The sequence below is a fragment of the Trypanosoma melophagium genome (assembly GCF_022059095.1).
Source record: "Trypanosoma melophagium isolate St. Kilda chromosome Unknown ctg1segment0, whole genome shotgun sequence".
NCBI lineage: Eukaryota > Euglenozoa > Kinetoplastea > Trypanosomatida > Trypanosomatidae > Trypanosoma > Trypanosoma melophagium.
In genome coordinates this window covers 1,083,330-1,101,836 of record NW_027125132.1, presented here as the reverse complement: position 1 = coordinate 1,101,836, position 18,507 = coordinate 1,083,330, and the positions used below count along the sequence as shown (strand labels likewise).

At 49.8% G+C, this 18,507-nt stretch overlaps 13 protein-coding genes across 13 annotated transcripts; 1 reads left to right on the top strand and 12 right to left on the bottom strand.

Moving 5' to 3' along the window:
* Positions 1 to 7,995: 7,995 nt before the first annotated feature.
* On the bottom strand, positions 7,996 to 8,678 carry LSM04_006488 (uncharacterized protein; the record flags this gene model as incomplete). The annotated part of the gene is made up of 2 exons (XM_067335729.1): positions 7,996 to 8,220; positions 8,661 to 8,678. 2 exons carry the CDS (start codon positions 8,676 to 8,678, stop codon positions 7,996 to 7,998), a joined length of 243 nt encoding a protein of 80 aa, XP_067195298.1.
* Positions 8,679 to 8,852: 174 nt separating this feature from the next.
* LSM04_003630 (uncharacterized protein) lies at positions 8,853 to 9,536 on the bottom strand (the record flags this gene model as incomplete). The annotated part of the gene is made up of 2 exons (XM_067335727.1): positions 8,853 to 9,077; positions 9,519 to 9,536. The coding sequence occupies 2 exons, from the start codon at positions 9,534 to 9,536 to the stop codon at positions 8,853 to 8,855; spliced, it is 243 nt and encodes an 80-aa protein (XP_067195124.1).
* Positions 9,537 to 9,707: 171 nt separating this feature from the next.
* Positions 9,708 to 10,389, bottom strand: LSM04_001924 (uncharacterized protein; the record flags this gene model as incomplete). The annotated part of the gene is made up of 2 exons (XM_067335726.1): positions 9,708 to 9,932; positions 10,372 to 10,389. 2 exons carry the CDS (start codon positions 10,387 to 10,389, stop codon positions 9,708 to 9,710), a joined length of 243 nt encoding a protein of 80 aa, XP_067195022.1.
* A 173-nt stretch (positions 10,390 to 10,562) lies between these two features.
* LSM04_003196 (uncharacterized protein) lies at positions 10,563 to 11,246 on the bottom strand (the record flags this gene model as incomplete). Its single annotated transcript, XM_067335725.1, has 2 exons — positions 10,563 to 10,787; positions 11,229 to 11,246. 2 exons carry the CDS (start codon positions 11,244 to 11,246, stop codon positions 10,563 to 10,565), a joined length of 243 nt encoding a protein of 80 aa, XP_067195098.1.
* Positions 11,247 to 11,418: 172 nt separating this feature from the next.
* On the bottom strand, positions 11,419 to 12,097 carry LSM04_001756 (uncharacterized protein; the record flags this gene model as incomplete). The annotated part of the gene is made up of 2 exons (XM_067335724.1): positions 11,419 to 11,643; positions 12,080 to 12,097. 2 exons carry the CDS (start codon positions 12,095 to 12,097, stop codon positions 11,419 to 11,421), a joined length of 243 nt encoding a protein of 80 aa, XP_067195013.1.
* A 172-nt stretch (positions 12,098 to 12,269) lies between these two features.
* On the bottom strand, positions 12,270 to 12,951 carry LSM04_000523 (uncharacterized protein; the record flags this gene model as incomplete). Its single annotated transcript, XM_067335723.1, has 2 exons — positions 12,270 to 12,494; positions 12,934 to 12,951. The coding sequence occupies 2 exons, from the start codon at positions 12,949 to 12,951 to the stop codon at positions 12,270 to 12,272; spliced, it is 243 nt and encodes an 80-aa protein (XP_067194942.1).
* A 172-nt stretch (positions 12,952 to 13,123) lies between these two features.
* Positions 13,124 to 13,806, bottom strand: LSM04_006953 (uncharacterized protein; the record flags this gene model as incomplete). Its single annotated transcript, XM_067335722.1, has 2 exons — positions 13,124 to 13,348; positions 13,789 to 13,806. The coding sequence occupies 2 exons, from the start codon at positions 13,804 to 13,806 to the stop codon at positions 13,124 to 13,126; spliced, it is 243 nt and encodes an 80-aa protein (XP_067195327.1).
* A 173-nt stretch (positions 13,807 to 13,979) lies between these two features.
* Positions 13,980 to 14,660, bottom strand: LSM04_002638 (uncharacterized protein; the record flags this gene model as incomplete). Its single annotated transcript, XM_067335721.1, has 2 exons — positions 13,980 to 14,204; positions 14,643 to 14,660. 2 exons carry the CDS (start codon positions 14,658 to 14,660, stop codon positions 13,980 to 13,982), a joined length of 243 nt encoding a protein of 80 aa, XP_067195067.1.
* A 172-nt stretch (positions 14,661 to 14,832) lies between these two features.
* LSM04_001380 (uncharacterized protein) lies at positions 14,833 to 15,518 on the bottom strand (the record flags this gene model as incomplete). Its single annotated transcript, XM_067335720.1, has 2 exons — positions 14,833 to 15,057; positions 15,501 to 15,518. 2 exons carry the CDS (start codon positions 15,516 to 15,518, stop codon positions 14,833 to 14,835), a joined length of 243 nt encoding a protein of 80 aa, XP_067194990.1.
* Positions 15,519 to 15,688: 170 nt separating this feature from the next.
* On the bottom strand, positions 15,689 to 16,371 carry LSM04_003061 (uncharacterized protein; the record flags this gene model as incomplete). Its single annotated transcript, XM_067335719.1, has 2 exons — positions 15,689 to 15,913; positions 16,354 to 16,371. 2 exons carry the CDS (start codon positions 16,369 to 16,371, stop codon positions 15,689 to 15,691), a joined length of 243 nt encoding a protein of 80 aa, XP_067195089.1.
* Positions 16,372 to 16,544: 173 nt separating this feature from the next.
* Positions 16,545 to 17,386, bottom strand: LSM04_005231 (uncharacterized protein; the record flags this gene model as incomplete). Its single annotated transcript, XM_067335718.1, has 2 exons — positions 16,545 to 16,769; positions 17,261 to 17,386. The coding sequence occupies 2 exons, from the start codon at positions 17,384 to 17,386 to the stop codon at positions 16,545 to 16,547; spliced, it is 351 nt and encodes a 116-aa protein (XP_067195209.1).
* Positions 17,387 to 17,398: 12 nt separating this feature from the next.
* On the bottom strand, positions 17,399 to 18,078 carry LSM04_002136 (uncharacterized protein; the record flags this gene model as incomplete). The annotated part of the gene is made up of 2 exons (XM_067335716.1): positions 17,399 to 17,623; positions 18,061 to 18,078. 2 exons carry the CDS (start codon positions 18,076 to 18,078, stop codon positions 17,399 to 17,401), a joined length of 243 nt encoding a protein of 80 aa, XP_067195037.1.
* A 111-nt stretch (positions 18,079 to 18,189) lies between these two features.
* Positions 18,190 to 18,468, top strand: LSM04_003632 (uncharacterized protein; the record flags this gene model as incomplete). Its single annotated transcript, XM_067335715.1, has 1 exon — positions 18,190 to 18,468. The coding sequence occupies one exon, from the start codon at positions 18,190 to 18,192 to the stop codon at positions 18,466 to 18,468; it is 279 nt and encodes a 92-aa protein (XP_067195125.1).
* Positions 18,469 to 18,507: the final 39 nt, after the last annotated feature.

Genomic DNA, 18,507 nt, shown 5'->3' with positions numbered 1-18,507 from the left:
CAGAGGGATCAGCATTTCCATGTGACAAAAGTGAAATGGTAGCGCGCTCTAAAACAGGCCTCAAAGCCCACATTAGAGCACGCCATCCTGAGGACCCCAGCAAAGACGCACCCGGCACGCAGTTAATCCCACAGCCAGCATCGCTGCGCTGTGAATTTTTCTAAGGGATTTCGGTAACATAGGAGCTCTATCGTGCCATAAAAAGCAAAAACACCCACCTGGAACTCCGATATTGCCGATTACGATAAAGGTAACCTTTCCCCGAAACAAAAAACGTCAGCGAGACTCGTCGCCACCGGAACGTGAGGACCACGGCAAGGTTCAGTGCGGTATGTGTAAAAAGTTCTACGCCAACATGCCTTCACTCGCCATTCGCTGCAGAAATTTTCACCATGGCGAAGGCATGCCTGCCAAAGGGGCAACCAAATCCTCCCGAAGCAAGGGCGAGAACATAAGAGACCTTGCGACCCTGATTTGCCCCACATGCAACAGACAATGCATGAGCAAATCAGGCCTCACACAACACCGCATGTCTCAACACGGGTATCGGCATATTCGCGCGCATACTAGCCAACGCACCGGCTGCGAAGAAACAGCGCTGCATCTCTTGAGTTGCCCCGCCCTTCGCCCATTGCGAATGCAGCATGCTATAACAGATATCCCTCTCCAGAAGCTGTGCTTTTCTAAACAGTTAGCCCAGTTCCTTCTGGCAGTGGAGCGGAACTATGCGATACCGCAGACTTCGCGGTCCAGAACCCCTACGCCTCCTTCCTCCGCCCCTGTAAGGCCTCTACACCCCTCTAGGGCCAGCGACGAGCTCGATTATGGAATCCCTGAAAGGATTAGTCTCAAGAGACGCTTTCCGCGATCCCCAACAAGCAACAAAAAACAGAGGAGATCATTTGGGCCCAATCATTAACTAAAAAGCCAAAATAACAAAAATAAATAGCAAAAGGAGAGTGGCCGACGGGCTCTGGGAAAGGATGGTGGGGGCAGAGAATCTCTCGTAGACTGTTTACTTTCCATAGGCTGGTTATAAAACTAAATAAAGCAAAACCTGAAAATAACAAAACCCAAACAATAAAAACCCCAAAATAACAAAATAAATATTACAAGAGCTTGAGGATCACACAAAACGAAGGGATTTTTCTATCAAACAGCGCTCCCCATAGACAGCAACCTCGGCGCTCTACGGTGAGAAGCTGATAGCCACACCGTTGGGGTAAAACCCATAAAGGCACGAGGAATAAAAAATAAAAAAATATGACCAACGCATCCCCAAGCTAACCGCTGGCGGCATATCAGGAAATCTTTCCTATGCCAACTAATCCTGGTTCGACCTATAAGGATGCGTGGAATAATGTTGTGCAATGGGCCAACGCCATTCGTAATGAAGGAATGTCGAACCAACAGGTACGCTTCGGAAGCTGGTTATACACCGAACTCAGGGTTATTCAGACAGCGAGGGATTTTCCAGGAGTGAAGATGCAGGATGTCAGGGAGGCCATTGCTCAGCCTTTGCAAAAAGAGAGGATCCATTCATACAAGCAGCCATGAAGTTGAGGAATACCCGCACCTTCCCACAGTCCGTAAACCGCGGCGCTGGCTTCCGAGGCCAATCGGGTCGCCAAACACATGTGGACCCGCACAACATGGGAACAACGGGGATCCATAATGAGAAAATTCATCGATTTCACAGTGCAGCACAATTTAGAAATGGCGGAAGAAAGCATTCCATTATTTATTGTAAGTTTGCAATTGGCAAATAGCAGCACGATCCAATACACGCGTACCCTAATTACCGTGCTAGCATCGCCCAGAACACCCACTCGAATGTTTCCAATGGGTTTACAGAAGGCGGCGGCAAAGGACCCGTTAAAACGGGCACGCCCTATGTTAGGATGGGAATTAGACATGGTAATCGTTACTCTTAAAAGAGAAAGAGATCGAGTGGCTTTACGATTGCCATGAGTTGCTGCCAGCCGTTGGGGAGAAATAGCAAAACTCCAAAAACAAACTTTTGTGCCGCAGGCATAAACCCAGCAGCCAAAATAGTGGATTGGGAGCCTTACCCAAAGCATACAAGATCGAGCCACCAAGGGCAGCGAGGCACGCAGTCATCGGAGAAGATGCGCGACAGATCAAAACAATCGTTAAAGAAATGAAGGGCGACGAAAAGTTAACGATATTTACCACAAAAGACATGGAGAATATCCTTCGACCGTATGGAATGGCAGCTCACTCCATAAAGAGAGGAGCGCTAGCACACGCCGCGGCAGCAGTGATCGAACACGATCTCGATCCACGATTACTAACACAGTTAGGGAAACACGCAGACCCCATGGAACTCCCACGCAGCACGGTGCGATACTTAGGCCATTGGGCCGCAACAATAAACAAGTCCGCACAATGGACATCATTGATGTAAAAGAATTAGAAAAATGAGCTGCAGAAAAATGGGAATTACCAGAATTGACAACGCAACACATTCGCGCCCCTTTCAAAGGGCATAATATACTGCAACGATCACACCGAACCAGTGTGGCGACAAAAGAAGACGAAACACAATTACCGCTGCAACAAATAGACGTAGGCACGCTTTCCACCCAATGGATAAGAGACCGCCTCAACCATAAGGCCAGGGGGCATTGGGATGAGGTGTGGCGCATTATGCAGAAACCCGAATTATACGCCAAACGGCTTGAATCCAACTTACGAATTAATAACGCTGATGCGCAGCGTATGAAGGAAGCAGGAATTATTTGTACAGCTTCATCGCATCCAGCTAAAGGTTGGGTGGTTCCGTTTGCGGTGGTGGAGGGCAAACCCTCCGGAGAAAGAAGACGTTTTATTGCGTGGCCGAGAGAAAAGAATGACAGGGATGATCATGAGGCCGATGTGCCTTTGGGACACATTTCCCGGTGCCTGGATGCGGTTCACGGCGAAACCGCGACATTATTTGATTTAAAGGCATCCTTTTTCCAGGTGGCCTTACCAGTAAACACACGCGCAAGTTTCCGTTGCCGCACGGAATCGGGAGAACTCGTTGAGTTCACTCGCCTTCCCATGGGCTATAAATGTAGTCCTGAGATTATAAATACCATTAAAAGAGTTTTGGCTGGAGATTCAGAATTGGCATTGCCACAATATGCAGCACCAGAAGGTTTACACATACATGTATGGATTGATAACATCCGAATAAGTGGTCCACATCAGAAGGTGGATGCTTTGGGAAAGACAATTCGGAAGAACATGCAACAATGCGGCGCCACCATTGGAGAACAGAAGCCCAACACTAAAGAATATGATTTCATAGGCGTACATTTCAATCACAAAGACAACACGGTGTCTTTAAGTGAGAAAACAATACAGAGATTGCAGCAGGCTCCTTCACTAGATAACAAAACAGTCGAAGAACTGGAGAGCGCAGTTTCGCGTATGCTTTGCGCGGGTGGGGTAAGGGGTGCAGCTCTTTTCCCTTATTATTTCTTCTTGAAAATCGTACGTCGACGTTTATCTCGTTTAAATCGAGGATTAATACGGCCAAGAGACCCGGCAAATTTATCACCAACTGCAAAGGACATCGGACAAAGTTGGCTCAACACATTGTTAATGAACGACCCGGTTCATCCTCCACAAAAGTTGCCCTCCACGGCAACACTCGGCACTGACGCCTCCATGTACGGATGGGGGCGTTATTATTCAAAGATTCAGGGGAAGTTTTGGTGGCTGCTGGTGGTGCTTGGAAGCACTCACCTCGCATGATTTCTAAAGCAGACGCACGCCGTTCACCGGGCATTGCGCGGTTTTAAAATACATTTGGCAGGGCCATTGGATATTCCCGTTGGCGAAACAACGGTTAATGAACATTATGCAGAAAGGGAATGCGCATTCGGAGTCGTTGGTTGCGGAAGTTGGCGCCATGGAAAAAGTTTTATGCTCACACGGCATGCGTGCTACTTGGAGTTGTGTGACTTCAGAGCAAAATCTAGCGGATGGAATATCTAGAGGGCAAAACATCAATAAATTAGACTTAGCGAAGGGGTGGAACTTGCGATGGGGATAGCGGGAGGCGGGTTAAAAGGGCATCTCAGCACTTCCATTTCGTCAGTTTTTAGGATTCCTTAATAGATAAATATCTGGTACAATTTCAATTTATTGTTTGTATTTTTTATATGATATGGGGTTACTAGTGGTAGAGTTAAAATACACTGTTTTCTCTTGTTTCTTCTTTTTCTCTTTCATAGGTGAAGTAAGGCTAAGATTATTCAAGAAACGAACGAAGAAAGCAAAACGATTTTTCCTCAGCTATGTGTAAGTGTTTGTATGTTTTTACGGCTATATTTCCATGTGTTGCAATGCACGCAGAGAATACTGCGAAATCTACATAAAACAAAAGCAAAATATCAGAATGTCACTATTACACCATTGTCATTCCTGTTAGCACATATATCCTTCATTGAGTAGTCGTCACCTGTCTTTTAAATGCTGTTTTTTTTTTTGATTCTTTGATTCGCTTTCTCTATACTTTTTCTTTCGTCCACCACCCACCCCCGCACACAGACAAAGAAGGATTAAAGGAAGCATGAATGTAGACAAAGAAGAAGAAGGGTAGCAAATCCGATAAGAAACTGCTTCAACCTACTTCCCACCAGGTTCATATATGCTAGCTGAGTCATAAAACGCCACACAAAACGAAAAAAAAGAATGAGTGTGAACATAAAATAATGACACTTCAAAGATAGAACGTCGTTCTTCAATACACAAACAGTTTACATACTGGGTTTTATACATACGTTGCACACTTTAATCACCAACAAAGTACAAAAAAAAAAAAAAAAAAAACAGAAAGAATAAACAACGAAAGAAAAATCTATACAACGGTAATTTTTTTTTTCATCATTTCTCCCACATACAATTGATTATATCCGTCTACGTATGTTTTCTTTTCCTTCTTCCATCCTGTAACAAAAGATAAAACTTTTTCCGGATTCAATAAAACTTCCACCATCATGACACTTTCCAATACAACTTTCCGAGTACAGAAGATAAAGGACAATTGGAAATAGATGCTGGACTGCTCGCTGCATGTGATCTGCACGCAGAGGACGAGTGGAAAAAAAGGGAGGGAATTCAGTGGGTGTGGACCGGGATGGGGAAACCGACCCTTTCCCGATGTCCTCTGTGTTCCATGCATGCGGCTGGTGGTTGTTTTGTGTGCTTCTTTTGATGCTGTCGGGTGATTGTGTGCCGGCGTCTGGGGTGTTGAGGTGAATGCACTCCTGTGTTTTGTGCTTTGTTGTGGCTGTTGTGTGGGATCTTTTCATGTTGGATTGTGGGATCTCTTTCGCCAACTATCGTTCTCGTTGACTGTACGCGCATACTGCGGCTTTCTGTCTGAGTGAGTGGGTGCTGTTGTTTCTTTTTCTCTCCCTCTGCGGGTCCGTTCCGCGGACGTGTGTGTGTGTTTGGGCTGGGGTGTTGGTTGGCGGTGTCGCTGTTGGATGTTGCTCTCAGACGAGTTCTCGGTAGTATAGTGGTTAGTATACCCGCCTGTCACGCGGGTGACCCGGGTTCAATTCCCGGCCGGGAAGTTTTTTTCGTCGCAATTACTTTTCATCCGCACGAGCTGTGAAACACCTATACCTGCTTCCCTCGCACTGCGTTCTGCGGTGTGGAGGAGAAAGTGACACACAGTCTGGTTCTGTTTGCGTGCTTTTTTGTTTCGTGTATTTTTGCTCTACTGCTCCTTCCACATCCAAACCGTCTACACGTCTCTGGTTGCTAACCACCCGTGTCACCTACTTTCTTTTTTTGTTGTGTGCCTTTGTTTCTGTTAGGACGGGACAGGTGCTCGGAGGTTACATTTTGTATAGCAACGAAGGGCTGCCTCAAGGACCAAGAGGCTGCGACAGAAGTGTTTGCGCAGATGCGCCATTACAGTACACCATGCGATGGCAGAGGCGACGCTGCTCCGGCTCATCATTACAGGGGCGAGGAACGACAGCAGGGCCGCGATGACGAGGGGTCCTGGACGAAACGCCGACAGTTTTATGTCCTCTCCTTCAAGGAGTCCCCCTGGCTTTTGCCAGCTGTGACCACCGACACTGCATTGCGAGGCGTCTCATCATTATCAGGCGGCCGCGCATTCGTGGAGACCGCTCCTCCCACACCGCAGCTCAGTCATGAGAACGTCAGACCACGTAGGCGATATGCGCAATACAGGCGCGCCTGGGAGCAGCAGCATCAGCAGCAGCGCCTTGACACGCTGCCAGGTAACACCTGCAGTCCTCTTGTTCTTATTATGGATGACACCACGGAGCCTGGTCCAGCGCGTGTAGGAGAACCCAAGAAGCAGGGCATTCGCGACCCTCCCATCGTTTGTATGCCTGGGGTGACTCTAGAGGTGGACGCCATGCGCGCGAGGCGGAATTTGTTTGGCGATAGCTGGCCGCTTGCTTCGCGCGAGGGAGCTTTGCACACTCCGCTTATATCGTCGTCCTTGTCGTCGGACCAACCGCGAACGCAAGTGGGCACGCGGAGTGCGGTCGCACCACGTGTCGCTGGCAAAGCAGCTGCGGATGCTGCACGTCATGAGTTCCCGGCTGGCCCACTAAGGCCCTGGTCGCACTCCTCGGGGCTCCGTGTCACTGGAAGCGCTCGCTTTCGTATTCAGCGGCAGGGGTTCCACGAGCGGCTGATGGAGATGCAGAGGCAAAGCACGGCGAAGCTCATCTACGGGATCCCATATTATAGGCGATGTTTGGGAGAACGTTAATGGGTGTGTGGAACCGTGTGGCTCCATGTTTCTATGTACCCTTTGTGTGTTTGCCTGGTGGCGGAGGGTGGGGAACGATTTTCACAAATACGATGAAGTGACCAGAACGGGGCCGTGCCGCGATGGTCTCCTCTTCTTTGTGTCACGCTTCCACCTGAGTCACCATCTACCCTGTGTCTGTTTGCGTGGTGATGACAAAAGCACCAGCAATGTGGTTCTTTTTCAATACGCATACCTACTCTCCTGCACTTCGTTTCTTCTTCCTCTCTGCTTCTTGAGTTGTGATTATTCCACAGCAATACTCCTTCCCTCTCTCTTTGGTAGGACACTTCACATTGGTCGGCAACTGCTCTGGATTAGCCATGCCTCCTGCGCGAGGCAGGATCATCACGCCGGTGATCGAGATAACGTGCACGGGGGGTTGTCCTCCATTCGCTGTCTTGGTGTCGCCGGAGCACCTCCACGCACTGCACACATACCGCGAGCCACAGCTACAGGATGGTGGCAGTGAGAGACCCCGGAACTGCACCCACGGCGCGGTGGACAGAGACGGCGTACATACCTTGCTTTTGTGGTTGAGTTGCGGGCTTTGTGACTGGATCCTCGCGGTGTCAGGGGGGAAAACAAAGAAGGAGAGAAAGAGAAGGAGAGGGTAAAAGAGAGAGTGCCACTATCGCCTGCAGACGAAAAGGATGAGTCCGTATGGCGGCTTGACTTGCATCAATGTCGTCCCTTCACAGGAGACGAGGGTATTTCTCTTCGGTAGATTGCACCGGTGGGCGAAAAACAGAAACAAAAACAAAATCAAAGCAGCTGTTGTAAATAGACTGGGAAAGAGTAAATTCACATGTCATGGGACCAACCGAAATTTGGTTGACCAAGCGTCGTGTTAAAGGTTATTCACATTATTTGCAGATTTTTCATGATCATAAGACAAAACAGAGGAACAGAATCAGAAAAAAAAAAATACAAAACACAACAAGGAATTAATGACACTTTCCTTGGTGCCATATAGAGGTGTTCTACCGGGTGAGGCGCCACCATGCCTGGGTATTTTTTTTCTCTTTTTTCCTTAGTACCCGGACATCTGGTGATGCAAATTCAATATCCGACACTCGCCACACCCCAAAAAACAAAAAACAAAACAAAAACCGAATGGGAACGGAGAGGCGCCGGTGCCCTATCGTCCACTCCTCACTCCCCATCGCTCCGCTTGTTCAAGGCAACGCGAATGCAGCTGCCGCGAGGACGGCACCCGCTGCCACCCACGGAAACGCCGCGGCAGAGGCGCCGTCCGGTCCTGGTGGATCCGCACTGCCCTCCGCTGCGTACTGCTGTGCGGCGGCCAGCTGGAGGCACAACAGGGCGCAGAAGAACATGGCCAGGACGGCGCGGTGGACAGAGACGGCGTACATACCTTGCTTTTGTGGTTGAGTTGCGGGCTTTGTGACTGGATCCTCGCGGTGTCAGGGGGGAAAACAAAGAAGGAGAGAAAGAGAAGGAGAGGGTAAAAGAGAGAGTGCCACTATCGCCTGCAGACGAAAAGGATGAGTCCGTATGGCGGCTTGACTTGCATCAATGTCGTCCCTTCACAGGAGACGAGGGTATTTCTCTTCGGTAGATTGCACCGGTGGGCGAAAAACAGAAACAAAAACAAAATCAAAGCAGCTGTTGTAAATAGACTGGGAAAGAGTAAATTCACATGTCATGGGACCAACCGAAATTTGGTTGACCAAGCGTCGTGTTAAAGGTTATTCACATTATTTGCAGATTTTTCATGATCATAAGACAAAACAGAGGAACAGAATCAAAAAAAAAAAAAATACAAAACACAACAAGGAATTAATGACACTTTCCTTGGTGCCATATAGAGGTGTTCTACCGGGTGAGGCGCCACCATGCCTGGGTATTTTTTTTCTCTTTTTTCCTTAGTACCCGGACATCTGGTGATGCAAATTCAATATCCGACACTCGCCACACCCCAAAAAAACAAAAAACAAAACAAAAACCGAATGGGAACGGAGAGGCGCCGGTGCCCTATCGTCCACTCCTCACTCCCCATCGCTCCGCTTGTTCAAGGCAACGCGAATGCAGCTGCCGCGAGGACGGCACCCGCTGCCACCCACGGAAACGCCGCGGCAGAGGCGCCGTCCGGTCCTGGTGGATCCGCACTGCCCTCCGCTGCGTACTGCTGTGCGGCGGCCAGCTGGAGGCACAACAGGGCGCAGAAGAACATGGCCAGGACGGCGCGGTGGACAGAGACGGCGTACATACCTTGCTTTTGTGGTTGAGTTGCGGGCTTTGTGACTGGATCCTCGCGGTGTCAGGGGGGAAAACAAAGAAGGAGAGAAAGAGAAGGAGAGGGTAAAAGAGAGAGTGCCACTATCGCCTGCAGACGAAAAGGATGAGTCCGTATGGCGGCTTGACTTGCATCAATGTCGTCCCTTCACAGGAGACGAGGGTATTTCTCTTCGGTAGATTGCACCGGTGGGCGAAAAACAGAAACAAAAACAAAATCAAAGCAGCTGTTGTAAATAGACTGGGAAAGAGTAAATTCACATGTCATGGGACCAACCGAAATTTGGTTGACCAAGCGTCGTGTTAAAGGTTATTCACATTATTTGCAGATTTTTCATGATCATAAGACAAAACAGAGGAACAGAATCAAAAAAAAAAAAAAATACAAAACACAACAAGGAATTAATGACACTTTCCTTGGTGCCATATAGAGGTGTTCTACCGGGTGAGGCGCCACCATGCCTGGGTATTTTTTTCTCTTTTTCCTTAGTACCCGGACATCTGGTGATGCAAATTCAATATCCGACACTCGCCACACCCCAAAAAACAAAAAACAAAACAAAAACCGAATGGGAACGGAGAGGCGCCGGTGCCCTATCGTCTACTCCTCACTCCCCATCGCTCCGCTTGTTCAAGGCAACGCGAATGCAGCTGCCGCGAGGACGGCACCCGCTGCCACCCACGGAAACGCCGCGGCAGAGGCGCCGTCCGGTCCTGGTGGATCCGCACTGCCCTCCGCTGCGTACTGCTGTGCGGCGGCCAGCTGGAGGCACAACAGGGCGCAGAAGAACATGGCCAGGACGGCGCGGTGGACAGAGACGGCGTACATACCTTGCTTTTGTGGTTGAGTTGCGGGCTTTGTGACTGGATCCTCGCGGTGTCAGGGGGGAAAACAAAGAAGGAGAGAAAGAGAAGGAGAGGGTAAAAGAGAGAGTGCCACTATCGCCTGCAGACGAAAAGGATGAGTCCGTATGGCGGCTTGACTTGCATCAATGTCGTCCCTTCACAGGAGACGAGGGTATTTCTCTTCGGTAGATTGCACCGGTGGGCGAAAAACAGAAACAAAAACAAAATCAAAGCAGCTGTTGTAAATAGACTGGGAAAGAGTAAATTCACATGTCATGGGACCAACCGAAATTTGGTTGACCAAGCGTCGTGTTAAAGGTTATTCACATTATTTGCAGATTTTTCATGATCATAAGACAAAACAGAGGAACAGAATCAAAAAAAAAAAAATACAAAACACAACAAGGAATTAATGACACTTTCCTTGGTGCCATATAGAGGTGTTCTACCGGGTGAGGCGCCACCATGCCTGGGTATTTTTTTTCTCTTTTTTCCTTAGTACCCGGACATCTGGTGATGCAAATTCAATATCCGACACTCGCCACACCCCAAAAAACAAAAAACAAAACAAAAACCGAATGGGAACGGAGAGGCGCCGGTGCCCTATCGTCCACTCCTCACTCCCCATCGCTCCGCTTGTTCAAGGCAACGCGAATGCAGCTGCCGCGAGGACGGCACCCGCTGCCACCCACGGAAACGCCGCGGCAGAGGCGCCGTCCGGTCCTGGTGGATCCGCACTGCCCTCCGCTGCGTACTGCTGTGCGGCGGCCAGCTGGAGGCACAACAGGGCGCAGAAGAACATGGCCAGGACGGCGCGGTGGACAGAGACGGCGTACATACCTTGCTTTTGTGGTTGAGTTGCGGGCTTTGTGACTGGATCCTCGCGGTGTCAGGGGGGAAAACAAAGAAGGAGAGAAAGAGAAGGAGAGGGTAAAAGAGAGAGTGCCACTATCGCCTGCAGACGAAAAGGATGAGTCCGTATGGCGGCTTGACTTGCATCAATGTCGTCCCTTCACAGGAGACGAGGGTATTTCTCTTCGGTAGATTGCACCGGTGGGCGAAAAACAGAAACAAAAACAAAATCAAAGCAGCTGTTGTAAATAGACTGGGAAAGAGTAAATTCACATGTCATGGGACCAACCGAAATTTGGTTGACCAAGCGTCGTGTTAAAGGTTATTCACATTATTTGCAGATTTTTCATGATCATAAGACAAAACAGAGGAACAGAATCAAAAAAAAAAAAAAATACAAAACACAACAAGGAATTAATGACACTTTCCTTGGTGCCATATAGAGGTGTTCTACCGGGTGAGGCGCCACCATGCCTGGGTATTTTTTTCTCTCTTTTTCCTTAGTACCCGGACATCTGGTGATGCAAATTCAATATCCGACACTCGCCACACCCCAAAAACAAAAAACAAAACAAAAACCGAATGGGAACGGAGAGGCGCCGGTGCCCTATCGTCCACTCCTCACTCCCCATCGCTCCGCTTGTTCAAGGCAACGCGAATGCAGCTGCCGCGAGGACGGCACCCGCTGCCACCCACGGAAACGCCGCGGCAGAGGCGCCGTCCGGTCCTGGTGGATCCGCACTGCCCTCCGCTGCGTACTGCTGTGCGGCGGCCAGCTGGAGGCACAACAGGGCGCAGAAGAACATGGCCAGGACGGCGCGGTGGACAGAGACGGCGTACATACCTTGCTTTTGTGGTTGAGTTGCGGGCTTTGTGACTGGATCCTCGCGGTGTCAGGGAAAACAAAGAAGGAGAGAAAGAGAAGGAGAGGGTAAAAGAGAGAGTGCCACTATCGCCTGCAGACGAAAAGGATGAGTCCGTATGGCGGCTTGACTTGCATCAATGTCGTCCCTTCACAGGAGACGAGGGTATTTCTCTTCGGTAGATTGCACCGGTGGGCGAAAAACAGAAACAAAAACAAAATCAAAGCAGCTGTTGTAAATAGACTGGGAAAGAGTAAATTCACATGTCATGGGACCAACCGAAATTTGGTTGACCAAGCGTCGTGTTAAAGGTTATTCACATTATTTGCAGATTTTTCATGATCATAAGACAAAACAGAGGAACAGAATCAAAAAAAAAAAAACAAAACACACAACAAGGAATTAATGACACTTTCCTTGGTGCCATATAGAGGTGTTCTACCGGGTGAGGCGCCACCATGCCTGGGTATTTTTTTCTCTTTTTCCTTAGTACCCGGACATCTGGTGATGCAAATTCAATATCCGACACTCGCCACACCCCAAAAAAACAAAAAACAAAACAAAAACCGAATGGGAACGGAGAGGCGCCGGTGCCCTATCGTCCACTCCTCACTCCCCATCGCTCCGCTTGTTCAAGGCAACGCGAATGCAGCTGCCGCGAGGACGGCACCCGCTGCCACCCACGGAAACGCCGCGGCAGAGGCGCCGTCCGGTCCTGGTGGATCCGCACTGCCCTCCGCTGCGTACTGCTGTGCGGCGGCCAGCTGGAGGCACAACAGGGCGCAGAAGAACATGGCCAGGACGGCGCGGTGGACAGAGACGGCGTACATACCTTGCTTTTGTGGTTGAGTTGCGGGCTTTGTGACTGGATCCTCGCGGTGTCAGGGGGGAAAACAAAGAAGGAGAGAAAGAGAAGGAGAGGGTAAAAGAGAGAGTGCCACTATCGCCTGCAGACGAAAAGGATGAGTCCGTATGGCGGCTTGACTTGCATCAATGTCGTCCCTTCACAGGAGACGAGGGTATTTCTCTTCGGTAGATTGCACCGGTGGGCGAAAAACAGAAACAAAAACAAAATCAAAGCAGCTGTTGTAAATAGACTGGGAAAGAGTAAATTCACATGTCATGGGACCAACCGAAATTTGGTTGACCAAGCGTCGTGTTAAAGGTTATTCACATTATTTGCAGATTTTTCATGATCATAAGACAAAACAGAGGAACAGAATCAAAAAAAAAAAAATACAAAACACAACAAGGAATTAATGACACTTTCCTTGGTGCCATATAGAGGTGTTCTACCGGGTGAGGCGCCACCATGCCTGGGTATTTTTTTTCTCTTTTTTCCTTAGTACCCGGACATCTGGTGATGCAAATTCAATATCCGACACTCGCCACACCCCAAAAACAAAAAACAAAACAAAAACCGAATGGGAACGGAGAGGCGCCGGTGCCCTATCGTCCACTCCTCACTCCCCATCGCTCCGCTTGTTCAAGGCAACGCGAATGCAGCTGCCGCGAGGACGGCACCCGCTGCCACCCACGGAAACGCCGCGGCAGAGGCGCCGTCCGGTCCTGGTGGATCCGCACTGCCCTCCGCTGCGTACTGCTGTGCGGCGGCCAGCTGGAGGCACAACAGGGCGCAGAAGAACATGGCCAGGACGGCGCGGTGGACAGAGACGGCGTACATACCTTGCTTTTGTGGTTGAGTTGCGGGCTTTGTGACTGGATCCTCGCGGTGTCAGGGGGGAAAACAAAGAAGGAGAGAAAGAGAAGGAGAGGGTAAAAGAGAGAGTGCCACTATCGCCTGCAGACGAAAAGGATGAGTCCGTATGGCGGCTTGACTTGCATCAATGTCGTCCCTTCACAGGAGACGAGGGTATTTCTCTTCGGTAGATTGCACCGGTGGGCGAAAAACAGAAACAAAAACAAAATCAAAGCAGCTGTTGTAAATAGACTGGGAAAGAGTAAATTCACATGTCATGGGACCAACCGAAATTTGGTTGACCAAGCGTCGTGTTAAAGGTTATTCACATTATTTGCAGATTTTTCATGATCATAAGACAAAACAGAGGAACAGAATCAAAAAAAAAAAAAATACAAAACACAACAAGGAATTAATGACACTTTCCTTGGTGCCATATAGAGGTGTTCTACCGGGTGAGGCGCCACCATGCCTGGGTATTTTTTTTCTCTTTTTTCCTTAGTACCCGGACATCTGGTGATGCAAATTCAATATCCGACACTCGCCACACCCCAAAAAACAAAAAACAAAACAAAAACCGAATGGGAACGGAGAGGCGCCGGTGCCCTATCGTCCACTCCTCACTCCCCATCGCTCCGCTTGTTCAAGGCAACGCGAATGCAGCTGCCGCGAGGACGGCACCCGCTGCCACCCACGGAAACGCCGCGGCAGAGGCGCCGTCCGGTCCTGGTGGATCCGCACTGCCCTCCGCTGCGTACTGCTGTGCGGCGGCCAGCTGGAGGCACAACAGGGCGCAGAAGAACATGGCCAGGACGGCGCGGTGGACAGAGACGGCGTACATACCTTGCTTTTGTGGTTGAGTTGCGGGCTTTGTGACTGGATCCTCGCGGTGTCAGGGGGGAAAACAAAGAAGGAGAGAAAGAGAAGGAGAGGGTAAAAGAGAGAGTGCCACTATCGCCTGCAGACGAAAAGGATGAGTCCGTATGGCGGCTTGACTTGCATCAATGTCGTCCCTTCACAGGAGACGAGGGTATTTCTCTTCGGTAGATTGCACCGGTGGGCGAAAAACAGAAACAAAAACAAAATCAAAGCAGCTGTTGTAAATAGACTGGGAAAGAGTAAATTCACATGTCATGGGACCAACCGAAATTTGGTTGACCAAGCGTCGTGTTAAAGGTTATTCACATTATTTGCAGATTTTTCATGATCATAAGACAAAACAGAGGAACAGAATCAAAAAAAAAAAATACAAAACACAACAAGGAATTAATGACACTTTCCTTGGTGCCATATAGAGGTGTTCTACCGGGTGAGGCGCCACCATGCCTGGGTATTTTTTTTCTCTTTTTCCTTAGTACCCGGACATCTGGTGATGCAAATTCAATATCCGACACTCGCCACACCCCAAAAAACAAAAAACAAAACAAAAACCGAATGGGAACGGAGAGGCGCCGGTGCCCTATCGTCCACTCCTCACTCCCCATCGCTCCGCTTGTTCAAGGCAACGCGAATGCAGCTGCCGCGAGGACGGCACCCGCTGCCACCCACGGAAACGCCGCGGCAGAGGCGCCGTCCGGTCCTGGTGGATCCGCACTGCCCTCCGCTGCGTACTGCTGTGCGGCGGCCAGCTGGAGGCACAACAGGGCGCAGAAGAACATGGCCAGGACGGCGCGGTGGACAGAGACGGCGTACATACCTTGCTTTTGTGGTTGAGTTGCGGGCTTTGTGACTGGATCCTCGCGGTGTCAGGGGGGAAAACAAAGAAGGAGAGAAAGAGAAGGAGAGGGTAAAAGAGAGAGTGCCACTATCGCCTGCAGACGAAAAGGATGAGTCCGTATGGCGGCTTGACTTGCATCAATGTCGTCCCTTCACAGGAGACGAGGGTATTTCTCTTCGGTAGATTGCACCGGTGGGCGAAAAACAGAAACAAAAACAAAATCAAAGCAGCTGTTGTAAATAGACTGGGAAAGAGTAAATTCACATGTCATGGGACCAACCGAAATTTGGTTGACCAAGCGTCGTGTTAAAGGTTATTCACATTATTTGCAGATTTTTCATGATCATAAGACAAAACAGAGGAACAGAATCAAAAAAAAAAAAAAAAATACAAAACACAACAAGGAATTAATGACACTTTCCTTGGTGCCATATAGAGGTGTTCTACCGGGTGAGGCGCCACCATGCCTGGGTATTTTTTTCTCTTTTTCCTTAGTACCCGGACATCTGGTGATGCAAATTCAATATCCGACACTCGCCACACCCCAAAAAAAAAAAACAAAACAAAAACCGAATGGGAACGGAGAGGCGCCGGTGCCCTATCGTCCACTCCTCACTCCCCATCGCTCCGCTTGTTCAAGGCAACGCGAATGCAGCTGCCGCGAGGACGGCACCCGCTGCCACCCACGGAAACGCCGCGGCAGAGGCGCCGTCCGGTCCTGGTGGATCCGCACTGCCCTCCGCTGCGTACTGCTGTGCGGCGGCCAGCTGGAGGCACAACAGGGCGCAGAAGAACATGGCCAGGACGGCGCGGTGGACAGAGACGGCGTACATACCTTGCTTTTGTGGTTGAGTTGCGGGCTTTGTGACTGGATCCTCGCGGTGTCAGGGGGGAAAACAAAGAAGGAGAGAAAGAGAAGGAGAGGGTAAAAGAGAGAGTGCCACTATCGCCTGCAGACGAAAAGGATGAGTCCGTATGGCGGCTTGACTTGCATCAATGTCGTCCCTTCACAGGAGACGAGGGTATTTCTCTTCGGTAGATTGCACCGGTGGGCGAAAAACAGAAACAAAAACAAAATCAAAGCAGCTGTTGTAAATAGACTGGGAAAGAGTAAATTCACATGTCATGGGACCAACCGAAATTTGGTTGACCAAGCGTCGTGTTAAAGGTTATTCACATTATTTGCAGATTTTTCATGATCATAAGACAAAACAGAGGAACAGAATCAAAAAAAAAAAAAAAACAAAACACAACAAGGAATTAATGACACTTTCCTTGGTGCCATATAGAGGTGTTCTACCGGGTGAGGCGCCACCATGCCTGGGTATTTTTTTTCTCTTTTTTCCTTAGTACCCGGACATCTGGTGATGCAAATTCAATATCCGACACTCGCCACACCCCAAAAAACAAAAAACAAAACAAAAACCGAATGGGAACGGAGAGGCGCCGGTGCCCTATCGTCCACTCCTCACTCCCCATCGCTCCGCTTGTTCAAGGCAACGCGAATGCAGCTGCCGCGAGGACGGCACCCGCTGCCACCCACGGAAACGCCGCGGCAGAGGCGCCGTCCGGTCCTGGTGGATCCGCACTGCCCTCCGCTGCGTACTGCTGTGCGGCGGCCAGCTGGAGGCACAACAGGGCGCAGAAGAACATGGCCAGGACGGCGCGGTGGACAGAGACGGCGTACATACCTTGCTTTTGTGGTTGAGTTGCGGGCTTTGTGACTGGATCCTCGCGGTGTCAGGGGGGAAAACAAAGAAGGAGAGAAAGAGAAGGAGAGGGTAAAGAGAGAGTGCCACTATCGCCTGCAGACGAAAAGGATGAGTCCGTATGGCGGCTTGACTTGCATCAATGTCGTCCCTTCACAGGAGACGAGGGTATTTCTCTTCGGTAGATTGCACCGGTGGGCGAAAAACAGAAACAAAAACAAAATCAAAGCAGCTGTTGTAAATAGACTGGGAAAGAGTAAATTCACATGTCATGGGACCAACCGAAATTTGGTTGACCAAGCGTCGTGTTAAAGGTTATTCACATTATTTGCAGATTTTTCATGATCATAAGACAAAACAGAGGAACAGAATCAAAAAAAAAAAAATACAAAACACAACAAGGAATTAATGACACTTTCCTTGGTGCCATATAGAGGTGTTCTACCGGGTGAGGCGCCACCATGCCTGGGTATTTTTTTTCTCTTTTTTCCTTAGTACCCGGACATCTGGTGATGCAAATTCAATATCCGACACTCGCCACACCCCAAAAACCAAAAAACAAAACAAAAACCGAATGGGAACGGAGAGGCGCCGGTGCCCTATCGTCCACTCCTCACTCCCCATCGCTCCGCTTGTTCAAGGCAACGCGAATGCAGCTGCCGCGAGGACGGCACCCGCTGCCACCCACGGAAACGCCGCGGCAGAGGCGCCGTCCGGTCCTGGTGGATCCGCACTGCCCTCCGCTGCGTACTGCTGTGCGGCGGCCAGCTGGAGGCACAACAGGGCGCAGAAGAACATGGCCAGGACGGCGCGGTGGACAGAGACGGCGTACATACCTTGCTTTTGTGGTTGAGTTGCGGGCTTTGTGACTGGATCCTCGCGGTGTCAGGGGGGAAAACAAAGAAGGAGAGAAAGAGAAGGAGAGGGTAAAAGAGAGAGCCACTATCGCCTGCAGACGAAAAGGATGAGTCCGTATGGCGGCTTGACTTGCATCAATGTCGTCCCTTCACAGGAGACGAGGGTATTTCTCTTCGGTAGATTGCACCGGTGGGCGAAAAACAGAAACAAAAACAAAATCAAAGCAGCTGTTGTAAATAGACTGGGAAAGAGTAAATTCACATGTCATGGGACCAACCGAAATTTGGTTGACCAAGCGTCGTGTTAAAGGTTATTCACATTATTTGCAGATTTTTCATGATCATAAGACAAAACAGAGGAACAGAATCAAAAAAAAAAAAAAACAAAACACAACAAGGAATTAATGACACTTTCCTTGGTGCCATATAGAGGTGTTCTACCGGGTGAGGCGCCACCATGCCTGGGTATTTTTTTTCTCTTTTTTCCTTAGTACCCGGACATCTGGTGATGCAAATTCAATATCCGACACTCGCCACACCCCAAAAAACAAAAAACAAAACAAAAACCGAATGGGAACGGAGAGGCGCCGGTGCCCTATCGTCCACTCCTCACTCCCCATCGCTCCGCTTGTTCAAGGCAACGCGAATGCAGCTGCCGCGAGGACGGCACCCGCTGCCACCCACGGAAACGCCGCGGCAGAGGCGCCGTCCGGTCCTGGTGGATCCGCACTGCCCTCCGCTGCGTACTGCTGTGCGGCGGCCAGCTGGAGGCACAACAGGGCGCAGAAGAACATGGCCAGGACGGCGCGGTGGACAGAGACGGCGTACATACCTTGCTTTTGTGGTTGAGTTGCGGGCTTTGTGACTGGATCCTCGCGGTGTCAGGGA